Source organism: Vicugna pacos, chromosome 3, assembly GCF_048564905.1.
Source record: "Vicugna pacos chromosome 3, VicPac4, whole genome shotgun sequence".
In the NCBI taxonomy this organism is placed as follows: domain Eukaryota; kingdom Metazoa; phylum Chordata; class Mammalia; order Artiodactyla; family Camelidae; genus Vicugna; species Vicugna pacos.
In genome coordinates this window covers 8,976,978-8,992,273 of record NC_132989.1, presented here as the reverse complement: position 1 = coordinate 8,992,273, position 15,296 = coordinate 8,976,978, and the positions used below count along the sequence as shown (strand labels likewise).

The following is a 15,296-nucleotide window of genomic DNA, read 5'->3' as shown; positions in this document are numbered from 1 at the left end:
GAGGTGTGATGTAGCTAGGCATGATGTTTCTGTTTGCTGTGGAGGGAAGTAAAGACTGGGAAGTAGAGAGAGAGGGAATGGTAGAAAGCTCTTGTAAGGTGCTCAGACCTGAAACGAGGAGAGAAATGGGAATGATGGCTTGGAGATAGTGGCTAGAAAAACACATTCAGTGATGCCCCCAGAGAGCAGAACAAGGATCCTGAATGGAAACGACCGGGCAGCAGCCTTGGCTTAATACAAAATCAAACTTTCTAACCATTAGAGTTGTTCAGAAATGGGTTGGGCTGCCTCCGGGGGTACTGAGCTCTTGATTCCTGGAGATATCAAAGAATAGCCTGAATGCTATGTTCAAAAAGAGTAAGGTGTTCGGTCACTAACCTGGGCTTCCACCGTAAGAAACTGGAGAAAGAAAAGCAAATTAAACCCAAAGCAAGCAGAAGGATGGACATAATAAAGATAAGAACAGAATTCTGTAATCAAGAAAGCAGAAAACCTATAGGGAAATATCAGTGAAACTAAAGGCTGATTCTTCAAAGAAAAATAATAATAGTAAATTGATAAACCTCTAGCCAGACTGACCAAGGAAAAAAGAGAAGACATAAATGACCAATATCAGGAATAAAATGGGGAAATTGCTTTAGATCTCACAGACATCAAAAAGGTAATAAAGGCATGCTACAAACAACTCTGTGCCCCCAAAATTAAACTTAGATGAAAGGAACCAGGTCCTTGAGACATGAAAACCCCCAAAACTCACTCAAGAAAATAAATCAATAACCTGAATAGTCCTCTGTCTGCTAAAGAAATTGTATACTTATTTCGGAAAGAAAAAAAAAAGACTACCAACAAAGAAAATTCAAGATGCAGATGGTTTCACTTATGAATTCTACCAAACATTTAAGGAAGAAATAATACGAATTCTGCACAATCTCTTCCAGAAAACCGAAATGAGGGGGAACTTTTCCCAACTTACCTTACAAAGTCATCATTACCCTAATGCCAACACCAAAGATATTTGAAAAGAAAACTGCAAATCAATGTCCCTAATGAATATAGAGTAAAAATCCTCACCAGAACATCAGCACATAAAACCCAACAATACATAAAACGGATAATGCGTCACAGCCAAGTGACGCTTATCCCAGGAATGCAAGGCTGGTTCATCATTCAAAAACCAATCAGTATAATTCACTGTATTAATGAATTTAAGTATAGCCTGAATAATCAATAGCCAATTTTTCAGATTACATGATGAATCGAAGGATCTAAGCTTAGACATAGCAATGACGACCAGGTTACTTGATTCACTGGTTTGGGGAGAAACTGATTAATTAAGAAAGTGGGGAAATTTTCCCTTCGGCTGAGAAACTGAGAATTATGCTTATTTAGATCAGGCAGGTCCCTCTGCAGAGTTCACTTGTCCTCCCTCTGTTATCCTCACTTCAAGGACTGAAGGGAGTTTGGAGGTTTCTTTCTTGAGCAGCTGGCCTGCCAGATTTCCACAGCCATGTTCCACCCCTGCCTGGTAAAGAAAGCCAGCGGCACGCACAGTCCTGATTTTCGCAGGTGCTTAGATGCCAAGAGTGTTGGAGTTGAATGAAGCCTGTATCTTATCTCATCTAAATCCCCATAGTTTAAAGAAGAAAAACCGAGCCCCATGGAGAGTGGCTCATCTAGGTCCCCCTCCCCACCCTTTGCTCTGAAATGCAATGATCATAAGCTGGTCCTGGGACAGGAAGCCCATCAGACCGTATCTTCCAAGACTGTCCTCCCCCAGACTTTCTCCTCCAGCCTTTGTAGTTAGTGTATGTTTGCTGCTAAGCTTACTTTTATGCGTGACAAGTCCCCATCAAAACCTATCTGTCTGGGACCTAATTCCCCTTCTCCCACTAGTTGGAGTCTGGTATGGAGAACACCAGCCAGACACAGGTCTTTATACCGAGTCATCCCACGTTAGTGGATTGGGAGCTTGGCCCAGCCACTTGCTTTGAGTCCATAGGCCTCACAACCAACCAGACATGGTCTGGGTCCATTGTCTCTATGTGATCCCACTGCCACTTTGAATTCTTCAACAAATTCCTTATGAAATGTTAATGAAATATGTTGCACACTCATTATGTGCAGGAACCATGCTATGAAGCTGTATATTCTCTCACTTAATCCTCAGAGCAACCCAGGAAAATAGGAACTGTTCTTATCCCCATTTTGCAGAAAAATAAATAGACTCAGAGGGGTTATGCAATTTGCTTAAGATCCCACAGCTAGTAAGTCAAAGAGCCAGGATTTGAACCTAGGTCTGGCTGACTGCAGTGCTCAAGTTTTTTTGTAATGAAAATCCTTGTTGAAAATAAAATGTTTTTTTCTTTCTTTCCCTCTCTCTCTGTTTGCAGTCTCAGGAAGAAGTCTGTGATTTGCTCCACGCTGCACCCTTCCAGAACATCTTGCCTAGAGTCTACATCAAAGGTAAGAAACCATTGGCAGCTGCTGAAGAGCCAGCTTGAATTTGAACCTCATGCTCACTTAACCCCAATAAACGCAGATCTGCAGTCAGAAAGAGCTGGTTACGGCTTTAGGCAGCCGTTGAATAGTCATAGAATGGTAGAGTTGGAAATGATGCTCCAGGCTTGTTTCCTTGGTCCTTCTAGATCATCCCTATTATGTTGCTGTGTAGTTCGGTCTAAATCCTTCAAATGATGAGAAACTCACCACCCCACGAGGTAGGTGATTCCATTGTTGGACAAAGATAAAACATTTTTCCTTGTAGTAAGTCCTGATCACACTTGCCAGAAGGAGACCCGTTCTCCATGCTCCATCCAAGTGCTGGAGTATAAGTAATCCAGCAGGTCCTCTGAGAGCTCTTCCTTCTCCGTTTCCCCCGTGTGCCCTGAATCTCATTTTCTGCTTACTGCTCTTTGTGCAGAGGGGGAGCGGCTGGAGGTCCGAATGAAACGCCTGGAAGCCAAGTACGCCCCGCTTCACCTGGTCCCTCTGATAGAGCGGCTGGGGACCCCTCAGGTACAGTCCCACTCTCATGGACCCAGAGAACCAAAAGGAGCTTTAGAGGGAGAGCATTTGATCCAACCCCTTCATTTTACATATGGGGAAACTGAGGCTCAGAAGGGGAAATTCTAACACCGCGCAGCCTGTTAGTAGTAGGGGCGGGTCTGGAATGAGGTTTGCTGACTCTCAGGCCTGCACTCTGTATCATCTGTCCTGCCAAGGAAGGAGGAAGGCAGCAAGTCTCTATTATCTCCTGTTAGGTGTCAAGAATTCTGCTAAGTTATCTCTGAGTTAAAACCACACATCCTGTGAGCCAGCAGTTCACCTGTGGGTATCTTTGCTAAAAAAATATATTTACAGGAATACAAGATGTTTGCCATAGCCTTGTTTGTTAAAGCAAAAACTGGAAACAACCTAAATGTCAATCAGTAGAGGGCTGACTCAATAGAAAAAAAGCATGTGCTGTCTCCCTTCGAGTTGATTCAAGCAAACGGCACATTTGGGGGTGGTGTGGTCAGGGGAGTAATTCAGGAAGAAGAGAAACAGGGCACAGTAGTGAGACCAGCCGGGGTGGCTTGTTTTGTTTGCCAGAGCTGACTGTTTAAAAGGTTTAGGATTCCGAATCCTCTCTTGGGCTTGCAACCCTAAGGCCCTCTCTCCTGTTAGCTCAGAAGCTTATGAGTCAAAGAGATTGGTGTCCTCTGCAGAGGGCAGAAGGCAGCCTCCTCTCTCAGAAACCATGGCCGGCGCTGGGGCGTGCTGCAGAGCCCCGGCTACCCGGGTGTCAGGCTGGTGAGCAGCCCCTGCCGGACCCCCTGTGGGCCACCCACCTCCTACTGAGACCAGTGACTAAGTGTTTAGCAGCATTTGGGTTCTTCAGTCACCGCAGAGAGAATTTGGGTGCTGCGGAATATGCACAGTTCTGTTCTGGCCTTCGGGGGCTGAACCCAGGAGGTCCTCTAAAGATTGCCTTTTTAGGGAGAAATCCCCCAAGCCAGCGACATATAAATGTGTCTGCTCCGCTGTTGGTGTCATCCTACAAGAATCTGGCCTCTCGCACCCAGGGTTTGGCATGTGTTTCCACTTAGAAGTCTGTGAATTCCTTCCCTGTTCTGGTGAACACCATCTTCTCGGGACTGACAGAAATCTCAGTTTGTGAGATGTTGATATTTAACAAACGAAAGCCTAGACGTTCTGCCGGAAAGGAAATGCCAGGTTTGTAAGTCTCCCAGCCCTCAAGGAATAGTCCGAAACTTAGTCCTCCTGTAGAGCAAAGATAAATTATCAAATTGTTAACTTCCAAGCTAGCTGGGGTTCAGGGAACTCACGTAACATCTAGGTCAGTGACAGGGAAATTCTGCTGCATACTGAAAGTTGGGTGGGTTTAACTGTATTGCACTGCTGGCATTGTTTCTGGGACAAATTGGGGTGACCTGATTTGTTGCCCAGTGCTTTCATGGAGAGAACGTTCTGTCAGGGAGTCACAGGGCTCCTTTTCCCAGCTTTACCCTTAGTGATTACATAATCTAGTGCTAGACATTAAATGCTCCGGCCTTTGTTTTCCCGTCTATAAAATGGGCAAATAGCTGTTTTGCTTCCTTGGCTGAGCTGCCTTTCATGATTGTTAATGATACACAAATGAGTTTTAAAAATTCAAAAAAGCAAAGATTATATGAAGAACGAGTGTGGAGATACCATTCTTCTCCAAAGTATGCTAAATATAATCAGAGTACTCCATGCAGAAATCTCTGTCCACATGGTTTCACAGATGCTTTTTCTATACCCTGGTTAACTCAGAAAAGAATGGCAGAAAGAGACAGGGGGAAAAAAAAATCCCCCACTGAGTGGACTAGGAAAGGAATGGATTAAATGTATGTTAAACACACACCATGTGTATATAGCACCATGCCACAGAGTGGGGGTATATGCAATGATCTTTGATGCACTTTTTCAGAGCAAAAAGAAAGTCATATCGAAAGAAAAAAGGACACAGAAGAAAACTCACAATATAAAAAATATAAATGCCAACACACACAAAACAAACATAAAAAGTGTTCTGCCAGTGATTCATGAAATAAGAAAGAGCATAAAAGATGGGTATGCAGTGGCTCAAGCTTTCCTGGGACTTAGTCTGCCACTGTGTATGTAGCAAAAGCCTTTTAAAACTATTTATACCCTTTGTGAGTGAATAGTTCTATTTCTAGGATTTTTATCCTAAGAAAATAACCAGAAATGAACTCAGAATGTGTAATATGTAAGATAATTGCTTAAGAATTGTCTATAATGATGAAAACTTGTGAACAATATAAAATAACCAACAAAAGTAGAGGATTAAAAGAATAACATCATATCAACCGCCATTTTCATAGCCATTAAAATACCATGTTACTGAAGATACTGAAGGAAGTGGCTTTTTTAATAGTACTAGTATCTTAAGAGAAAAAGACAATATAATAGATAGCATGACCCGAATTTTGTTAAAATAGGTACAAACACACACTCACATACATAAGCACAAACAAATCATGCACCAGTGTTTTAAGAAAGCTCACTTCTGGGTAATGGAATTTATAGGAGATTTTTATTTTCTTGTAACATTTTTACGATTTTTTTTCCCAAATTTTACTTTTATAGTTTGTTGGAAAACTCATAAAGGTAAACACTTTTCCAGGAGAGGGTCAAAAACCCCTAACCATTTCGGTCAGGGGCCTTTCGTTGGCTGTAGTTTGGGGGGTCACTGGAGTTTAGAGTCTGATTGCAGATTTTTAAACCCGCTTGCTAACTCTTTAGATCCTCCCACAATTGTCATGCTCTGTGGGCTGATTCAGACTAAATGCACAGGAGATTAACCAGTAAACCAGAACTCTCTATCTATATTGGTTTATGAAGGAGAATATTCATGGCCCAAGAAGAAACGTGGGTTCTTTATTTACTGAGCGTCTTTGCTGGACCAGGCACGCCTTCTGCAGTGGAGAGCCCTGTCGGGGTCCAGACACCACCACAGAACGGTGCCTGGTGAGAGCAGAATCAGGCACTGGGTCAGAGGTAATTTCTAGCTAACTGTGGCAGCTTCTCTGCTCTGGAGCCGTCTTTCTCTGCCACCAGAATCAAGTTGAGTCTCCAGAATCAGGGTTCCCTCTCCAAAGCACACATCAAACTCTTCTTCCCCAATTCATATTTTTCGTCCTAGACTGCTGATCCGTTTATGGTTGTCATGACACCACCCCTCTGGACCACATCCCTATCAGGCTCCAGCATTGGTGTTTCCTGACTTAGTTCCCTGCGTGGATTAATTCAGTGGAGGCAGCCCTGTTTCTGGGGGCAATAGGGTGGGTGCATACATGGAGGAGTCAGGCAACGTGCCCCCCACTCCCAGCCACCCTGTACAGTGAGCTCTCTGGGGAGCAGACCCCACGGGTGCCCTGTGGGCCTCTCGGTCTCAGAAGCCAGCACTCTAGCTCTGTCCGTAGATTTGGAGAACTTACTTTGACCTTGGATTTTGATACCTAACTTTGCACATGGCTTTTGAGACCTCTGCCCCTAGGTATTTTCACTCATAAAGCGGTCGGTATTGTGCAAGTCTAGCCAGCTGCTTATTAGAGATGCAGTAACCAGAAGCCAGATGAGAGGCCAGTTTAAATGATTAATACAGATTGTTAACCATGGTGAGAGGACTTTTTTTTTTTTTTTGAGTTACAGTCAGTCTACAATGTTGTGTCAATTTCCGGTGTAGAGCACAATTTTTCAGTCATACATGAACATACATATATTCATTTTCACCATGAGCTACCACAAGATCTTGTATATATTTCCCTGTGCTTTACAGTATAATCTTGTCTGTCTATTCCACATATACCTGTCAGCATCTACAGATTTCGAACTTCCAGTTTGTCCCTTTCCACCCCCTTCCCCCCGGCAACCACAAGTTAGTATTCTATGTCTATGAGTCTGTTTCTGTTTTATATTCAAGTTCATTTGTCATCTTTTTTTTTTAGATTCCACATATGAGTGATACCATATGGTATTTTTCTTTCTCTTTCTGGCTTATTTCACTTATAATAACATTCTCCAGGGACATCCATGTTGCTGCAAATGGCATTATGTTGTCATTTTTATGGCCGAATAGTATTCCATTGTATAAATATAACACATCTTCTTTATCCAGTCATCTGTTGATGGACATTTAGGCTGTTTCCATGTCTTGGCTATTGTCAATAGTGCTGCTGTGAACATTGGGGTGCTGGTGTCTTTTTGAGGACTTCTAATTGGAGGAAATAATTCTGTAAAATCACTGGCAAATTTTTAGGAGTAACATATGCTCATTGTAGCACATTCAACTGTACAGACGCATTTATAGTAGAAAGTGAAAATCCCAGCTGCTTCTTCAAGCCCATCTGTTCCCACAACTGACGTTAATCCTCCTAAATGTTTTACACTCTCACCCACCCCATGTATAGTTTTGTGTGTCTGTCTGCGGGATTGTATGCTGTTGATGTCTTTTAATAGGATTGTAGTGTATGTCCCTTTCTGCAACGTGCTCTATTCACATACCAATTTAACCCACAGAACTAGACCACCAGCGTTCAAATCCTAGCTTTCCCCTTACTGGCTGCCTGTCTGAACCTCAGTTTCTTCATCTGTAAAATAGGGATAATGATGACGCCTACTTCGTAGGGTTTGTGTGAGGAATAAATGAAGTCAATACTTAATCAGATGCACAGAACAGGGCCTGGTGTGTTACACACACACTGAGTGTGCACTGGTAGTAGTAATAGTACAGTAGTAGTAGTAATACTAGCTATAGAATCATCTCAGTCTTTTCAAAGGCTACCTAGCATGTCATTATATGGGTAGATTCAATTTTTTTTTTAACTATTCCTCTATCGACGGTGCCTAAGATTTTACTTACTACAAGACTTCCCTGTGATGGCACTCAGGTTTATAAAATCAGTGCCCACCTCTGGACAAGATATCAGTTCCGGTGAATGAATTCCAGAGGCAGCTGGCGCCAGGGTTTGGGGATCTCGGGTGAGAGGTGGAGGACGGGATCTCAGGTGAGACTAGAGGTTTATGTACCTTCCCATTCCCAGCAAATCGCCATCGCTCGGGAGGGCGACCTGCTGACCAAGGAGCGGCTGTGCTGCGGCCTGTCCATGTTCGAGGTCATCCTGACCCGCATCCGGAGCTACCTGCAGGACCCCATCTGGCGGGGCCCGCCGCCCACCAACGGCGTCATGCATGTGGACGAGTGCGTGGAGTTCCACCGGCTTTGGAGCGCCATGCAGTTCGTGTACTGCATCCCCGTGGGGACCAACGAGTTCACGGCTGAGTGCGTACCCCCAGGAAGGCGGGGCCGCCCCCTAACCTGCCCATCCCCCCAGGAGCCACCAGGCCGCCAGAGCTCAGCCAAAAGGGAGGGCGGGGGTGGGGTTGTCCAGCGAAGATGTACTGAGCATATGCGTGTCCGTCTAGGTGCTGGGTGCCGGACGAACACCCATGCCCAGCAAAAGTAGGCGGTTCCTGGCTCCATAGGGCTTGTGGGCCGAGAGGAGACAAGAACACAGACAAAAGGTGCAACGCATGGGGCTGCTTGGCAGTGCAGGCAGGAAGGATGAGAGATGCCCCAGAAGGGAGATGAGTGGAGTGTAGGAGTTCAACTCAGGCTAGAGCTGAGCTTGAACATTGCCTGGGATTCAGCTCTTAGAGCAGAAAAGGGGACCTCCCAGGAAAGGCTCCAGGTGGTGTGTGAGAGCGTGCACATCAGGACCTCAGACGTCTCCCAGGAGCTATCTTCTCGAGACTGGACGCTGGGCTGATGGAGGGGGCAGGCGGGAGCCCTGGTGAGAGTTTGGCACTAAAGCCTCATTGCCCACTCACCCCGATAGAAGTCCGGGGGTTCTAGATAAGAGAAAGGATTCCCTGGCAGAAGCCAGGCCCTACCTTGCTTGTGAGGCCTCTGAGGGCCCTTGAGAGGAACCCAGTCCTGTCCTCAGAGAACACAGAGGCGGGACTCCCTTCTCCCATCATTCACCCAGCTACACAGCAAAAACAGAGTGGTGCAGAGGGCAGACAAGACCTGTCCTCCAGGAGCCAAGAGCTCCAGAGGAAATGCACGTCGGGGCCAGAGAGGCGTCCCAGAGGAAGTGGTGTGGGGAGTGGGTTGGAAAGGCTGTTTCCAGAGCAGCTGTACTTTCAGCCTCAGAAATGGGGGGGGGAGGGCAGTGAAACGTTCCCAGTGGGCTGCAGCTCCTGGGGACAGGAAAGCCAGTGAGAGATGCCCCACCGCCTCCTAAATCACCCAGATTGCTGTTGAGATTAGGGGCATGCAGGCTGAGCGTTACCCATTTGCTGAAGTGCCCTTACCCTCACAGGTGGCCCTCTGGTTCCTTTCCAGAGCCAAAGCAGATTCTCATCAGAATTCTCATCGGCCAGATAAATCTCCAAAGGCTGGTTGGATATTTTTTCTTGCAAAGTTGTCATCTTCAAAACTGATTTTTCATACCCGAGTGGGCTGACAGACTGACAGCTCTTTGTGCTTAAAAGGGCTTAACCACAGTCCCTGGAAGAAACGAATCCACACTTACAGCTTCCCTTGTACCCATTCTACAGATTAACAGAGTTGGTCCAGAGACGGGCCGGCTCACTAGCTGTACTGCTGGCCCAAGATGAGGGCCCTCCCCTCTTCCTCCCCTGCGTCTCACTCCAGCTGCTTCCTCTCCCGCTCCCAGGCAGTGTTTTGGAGATGGCTTGAACTGGGCCGGCTGCTCCATCATCGTCCTGCTGGGCCAGCAGCGTCGCTTCGACCTGTTCGACTTCTGTTATCACCTGCTGAAAGTACAGAGGCAGGACGGGAAGGACGAAATCATTAAGAATGTGGTAAGCGGCTCGTGGCTGGGGCCTGGGAGACGGGGCAGGCCTGACCAGCAGACTTTCGTCTGCAGCGGAGGGTGAGCTGTTTATGGAGGCCAACTCCCCACACGGCAGGGAGGTTCACAGACACTCAGCGGCTGCGACCTTCTCGTAGGAACCCATGAGTCACTTGCTCGTAACCCACTGGGATGAATCAGGTCACCCCACTGGGCAGGGCCAGGCTCCCGACCTGAAACACACCTTCCTTCTGCCAGTCAGACTCTGCTGATGCTGGTTTGTCATCTGCCCAAACTTTTACTGAACATGAAAGTTGCGCAGACGCGGGGATGGGGGCGAGCAGGGCTGCAGTGGGAGCATCAGGAAGGGCCGTATAACCGGGCTGAGGGGCTGCCGAGGGGTCTCGGGGGGCTTCCCATCGAGGCGATGCTTGGGTGAAGTCCAGAATGACCAGCAGCAGACAGCCAGGCAGAAAGTGGGGTGCAGTATGGAGAGGGTGCCCCAGACAGAGGGAACAGCTGGAGCGAAGGCACAGAGGCATGAAGATGTGTGGCTGGAACAAAGCGAGAGTCTCCAGGACCAGCCGAGAGGAAAAGGAGGCAGGAGCCTCCTCAAGAGATTTTTTTTTCCATCGTGGTAAATATACATACATTGAAGTTCGCTATTTTAATGATTTTTAAGTGTGCATTTCAATAGAGTTTAACTGTTTTTAAGTGTTTAATGCATTAAATATACTCACCACCACCATCTCTAGGACTTTTCATCCTCCCCAACTGGAACTCTGTGCCCAGTAAACAGTAACTCCCCCTTTTACCTCCCCAGCCTCCCCACCCTTCCACTTTCTGTCTTGGTAAATTTGACTGCTCTGGGCACTTCATATAAGTGAATCTTCACTCAGCATAATGTGTTTAAGGCTCACCATGTAGTGTGTGTCAGAATTGCTTTCCTTTAAAGGCTGAATAATATTTCATTGTATGGATACACCACGTTGTGTTTATCCATTCGTTTGTCAGTGGACACTTGAGTTGCTCCCACACTTTGGCTGTTGTAAACAATACTGCTGTGATCGTGAGTGTACAAATAACTGTTCAATACCCTGCTTTCTTTGCTCTTGGGTATCTACCTAAAATTGGCATTGCTGGATCGTACGGTAATTCTATTTTTAATTTTTGAGGACCGCCATACTGTTTTCCGTAGTGGCTGCACCATTTTACGTTCCAGCCAGCAAGGCACAAGAGTTCAGTTTCTCTATATCCTCCCCAATATATGTTATTTTCTGGATATTTTTGGAAATAGCCGTCTGAATGTATGTGAAGTGGTGTCCCATTGTGGTTTTGATTCACGTTTCCTTAACAATTTAGTGATATTAGCATCTTCTCGTGTGCTTTTTGGCTATTTGTTTATCTTCTTTGGAGAAATGTCTGTTCAGGTGTTTCGCTCACTTTCTAGTTGGCTTATTTGGTCTTTTTGCCGTTGCTGAGTTGCAGGAGTTGTTTCCACATTCTGAATACTAATGCCTTACCAGATGCCTGATTTGAAAATGTTTTCTTTTGTTCCAGGGGTTGCCTTTTCACTCTGTTGACAGTATTCTCTGATGCAAACAAGTTTTAAATTTTGATGTAGTCCAATTTATTCTTTATTTTATTACCTGTGCTTTTGGTGTCATATCCAAGAGGTCATTGCCAAACTCAACGGCATAAAGTTTTTCCTCTGTTTCTTCTAAAAGTTTTATGGTTTGTGCTCTTATGTTTAGATTTTTAATCCATTTTGAGCTAATGTTTTGTGTGTGGTATAAGGTAAGAATCCAACTTCATTCTTTGCATGTGGATATCCAGTTTTCCCAGCATCATTTGTTGAAAAGACCATCCTTTCTCCATGGAATGTTGTGGGCACCCTTGTCGAAAATCATTTGACCATAAAAGGAAAGGGTTTATTTCTGGACCCAGTATTCCATTGGTCCATATGTCTTGTCTTCATGCTTAAACCACACTATTTTGATTACTGCAGCTTTGTGGTAAGTTCTGAAACTCAAAGGGTTTTATGATCAAGTTCACATTTCATTGCCAATCTCTGGGCACCCATAGAAGGCCTTGACAAGAAAATGACATGATCGTTGACGCATCAGGACCCTGGATCCCACCCTCAGCTGAATTCTTCCCTTACTCTTGATTTCTCTGTCCCCTCCTCCCACCCCTAACCCGCATGCCCCTGTCCTTCTGCAGCCCCTGAAGAAGATGGCAGACAGGATCAGGAAGTACCAGATCCTGAACAATGAGGTTTTTGCCATCCTGAATAAGTACATGAAGTCTGTGGAGACAGACAGTTCCACCGTGGAGCACGTGCGCTGCTTTCAGCCGCCCATCCACCAGTCGCTGGCCACCACCTGCTAGGCGGGAAGTCCTGCAAACCCCTCGGCCTGGAGGAGGAGGAGAAGCAGGAGAGAGAAAGCCATGGCCAGCCTGTGACAGGGTCTGGCTGGACAGCATGTGGGATGGACCCAGAAGCAAATGAGAGCCTCCCCAGACACATCTGCACCTCCCAAGGGCTGGGCCTGCATGCTCTCCCATCACATCTCCATGGTGGTTCCTCCATAGTGTACATGAAAAAAAAAAAAGGAAAGAAACAGGGCAATATGTGCTTTTTTTTTCTTTTTTCCCCTCAACTGTGTTAAGAGCCCTAGTTTCACCCTTAATCTCGTGGTTCCCCACATCTGTGGTTGCTTTCCAGGACCTCCTTCCTAAATGGTGACCTCCTACCCAATGCCCAGCGCAACCCCAGGACTGAAGCCTTAGAGGTGGAGAGCAGAGTGTGGCCATGCCCCGGGACGTCAGCCTGGCCTGATGGGCATGCCCCCCTTACTAGCGTCTTCACCTCCTCTGGCTCCCTCCCCCAACTTCCCAAGATGGCACCCTCTCCTACTCTGGATGCCAGGGAGTCCACCACCGCGAGCACTCCTGGACCATGCACTGAGAGCCGTGGTGAACGGGAGGCGAGGACCCGGTATCAGCACTGTGGTAGATGGGGTCGTGGGGTTGCCTCTGGTCTTCCATGGGCTCCCCAAACCGTGTCCTAACTCCCCTCTCAGGATATTCCTAGAGAGCATTCAGAAATGCATTCACAGCTGAATCCCACTAATTAGTGTGGAATGGGATTAGGAGCACGGTTAGGCCCTCTGGATGGAAGTAGTATTTATGAACCCAGCCAGGAATTCCACAGGCCTAAACAGAAGGCTCTCAGGCCATCTCATCAGCTTGGTGGAGACTGGGTCCTCTATTCACTGAGCAAGTACTTAGCACTGAGTCACTGGGGCTCCAGCTTTGAACAGGCCAGGCATGCACTGCCCACAGCATTAGCCAGCAGCCAAATTAGGGGCTACTTCTTGGCACAGACTCTCTCATCAAGGAAGACCCTCACAAGAAAGACTACATTAAGGAGTTATTTTAACAGAAGCTAGAAACATCTTGGGGTCAGGGAGGTAAGGAGTATAAATAATACTTGTCAGTGTGCTTTTAATTCTAAAATACGCCTCTAAGAGGAGTCCTGGTTTAGTGAACAGGACTTTCAGTGTCCAAGAAGCTGAAAGATTCTGGAGACATTTTATCTTTTACTCTCAACTCAATGTTCCTTAACTTAGATTTTGAGGGGTGGGACATATGTCACAGGGACATGTCTACTTCCATTTCTCAGACTGAACCAAAATTCCTTGCAGAATCTCCCCCCAAGAAATGGGGAGACTGTGTAGAAGGATGGAAGCCTTTGGGAAGTGAATGTCTCATTGCAGAGCCTCACCATCAAAGGGCATCTGTGAGCCTGAGCTTGTAAGAACATATAAAGTGAGACATTTGATTTCTCCCTCAGCCCAGGAAGGAAAGGAGAGAAAATAGAAGGATAATGATCCTCTCCCTCAGGGCAGAAGAATGGGAATGATTACCATTAACCAGATGGCCCATTTCAACCGTATGGCAAGAGCAAAGACGTGTCCGTAGCAAGAGGTTTGTGTGATACACTCACGCTCTCCAGAGAGGGGAGAGGTGGGGCTCGCCAAGTGTGGTCCAAAGGCCACCTCCATCAGGACCTCCTGAGGTTGTTACCTGTGATGCAGGTTCCTGGGCCCCACCCGAAACCCACTAATTCTGCAACTTTGGGAGCAGGATTGAGAAATCTGCACTTCCCACAAGCTGAATTGTGCTGCCCGTGGAAGTCTGAGGACCATGCTGCAGAGTGCCCCCAGCACTGCTTACCCTGGGCTTTGAGCTCCCTCTGAGCCAGGAAGAGACACCTGTAGGGCAGGAAAGTGGGTCAGGGTGGAAGCTGTTGGGCCCTCCTGTCTGGAGCTGTCACGTCCTGTTCTGATTTCTCATTTTTCCCTCTTGATGATCATAGATGAGTCCCAGAGGCAAAAGCGAGGTGTTATACCACAAGGGAGAACTACACAATAAAACCCACGGTCAAAGACCACAGGACATTTCTAAGCTCCGGAGCCTTCAGTCCTGTCTGGGGACAGTCCCTGGCTCATGCTTTCAGATAGATGACTGGCTGTTAGGTCCTGGAGATCGTTCCAAACCCTTGACCACTGCTTTATGGAGATTTGGATCGTCCATTTGATGAGATTGCTATTTCAACCACCCGCCCCTCCCACCCTGAATTTGACCCTCTGGGTAGAATCCCATTATCCTCAAAAGATTTGATCCCAGTAAATTGAGGTCTTCGCCTTCAGGAGAGACATTTCATTTCCCTGGCTCACCAGCAGCATTTATGAACACCGAACAGGTTTAACATTCTCTCCTTCCTGGTGTTACTGCCCCCTTTTGATTTTTTGTGTATCTAAGAACCAGGAAAAAAAAAATCTTAGGTTTTAAAAAGTTAAAAATAAATGTTTCAGAAACTGTCAAATGTACCATATTTGTATTAAGAGTTGTGGGAGATTTTTGTACAATGAATCTACATTTATTTATGGTGACTTATATTTACGCTTGTGATCAGATAATGTTGTTAAATTCTTAAATCATATTTGCTATGCAGCTGAAGATGATATTTTGCTTTGTATTTTTGGGGTACCTGTGTTAAGTTGATAAACATTTCCATCTCCATTAAAACTGCTTCCAAACCAGTGAAACCAGCATGTTGGGTCTTGATTCTGGGTCACATTCTGGTCCTAGTCGATCTGTGGAAGGCCATGTGAAAACGGGTGACTAAGGAAATGAGCTGAAAGAGAATGAGAAAAGATAAGCATAAAGAAGATAAAGACCTTGCACCCTAATGACCTGTTTGCTTTCTCACTGAGGGAATTAAAGCTTTACAAATTGCCTTGCACTGGGCAGAATATAGGAGAGAGTTCCTGCATTTAGGGATTTTATAGTCTTAACACTATCTGTACACTCAACATCCCTAGGGGTTTTCACTTTTTAAATTTTTTTAATTGAATAGTT

General features: G+C 46.0%; 1 protein-coding gene across 3 annotated transcripts in view; it reads left to right on the top strand.

Annotated features, from left to right (window-relative positions):
• CYFIP2 (cytoplasmic FMR1 interacting protein 2) overlaps positions 1 to 14,983 on the top strand; it is a 110,234-nt gene extending 95,251 nt beyond the window's left edge. For all 3 annotated transcript variants that reach the window (XM_072953913.1, XM_006211887.4, XM_072953918.1), the window contains exons 27-31: positions 2,391 to 2,463; positions 2,921 to 3,015; positions 8,091 to 8,329; positions 9,729 to 9,876; positions 12,090 to 14,983. In XM_072953913.1, the coding sequence (XP_072810014.1) occupies positions 2,391 to 2,463; positions 2,921 to 3,015; positions 8,091 to 8,329; positions 9,729 to 9,876; positions 12,090 to 12,257 (723 nt within the window). In that variant the 3' untranslated portion in view covers positions 12,258 to 14,983. The remainder of the gene's footprint in view (positions 1 to 2,390; positions 2,464 to 2,920; positions 3,016 to 8,090; positions 8,330 to 9,728; positions 9,877 to 12,089) is intronic.
• The last annotated feature ends 313 nt before the right edge of the window (positions 14,984 to 15,296 follow it).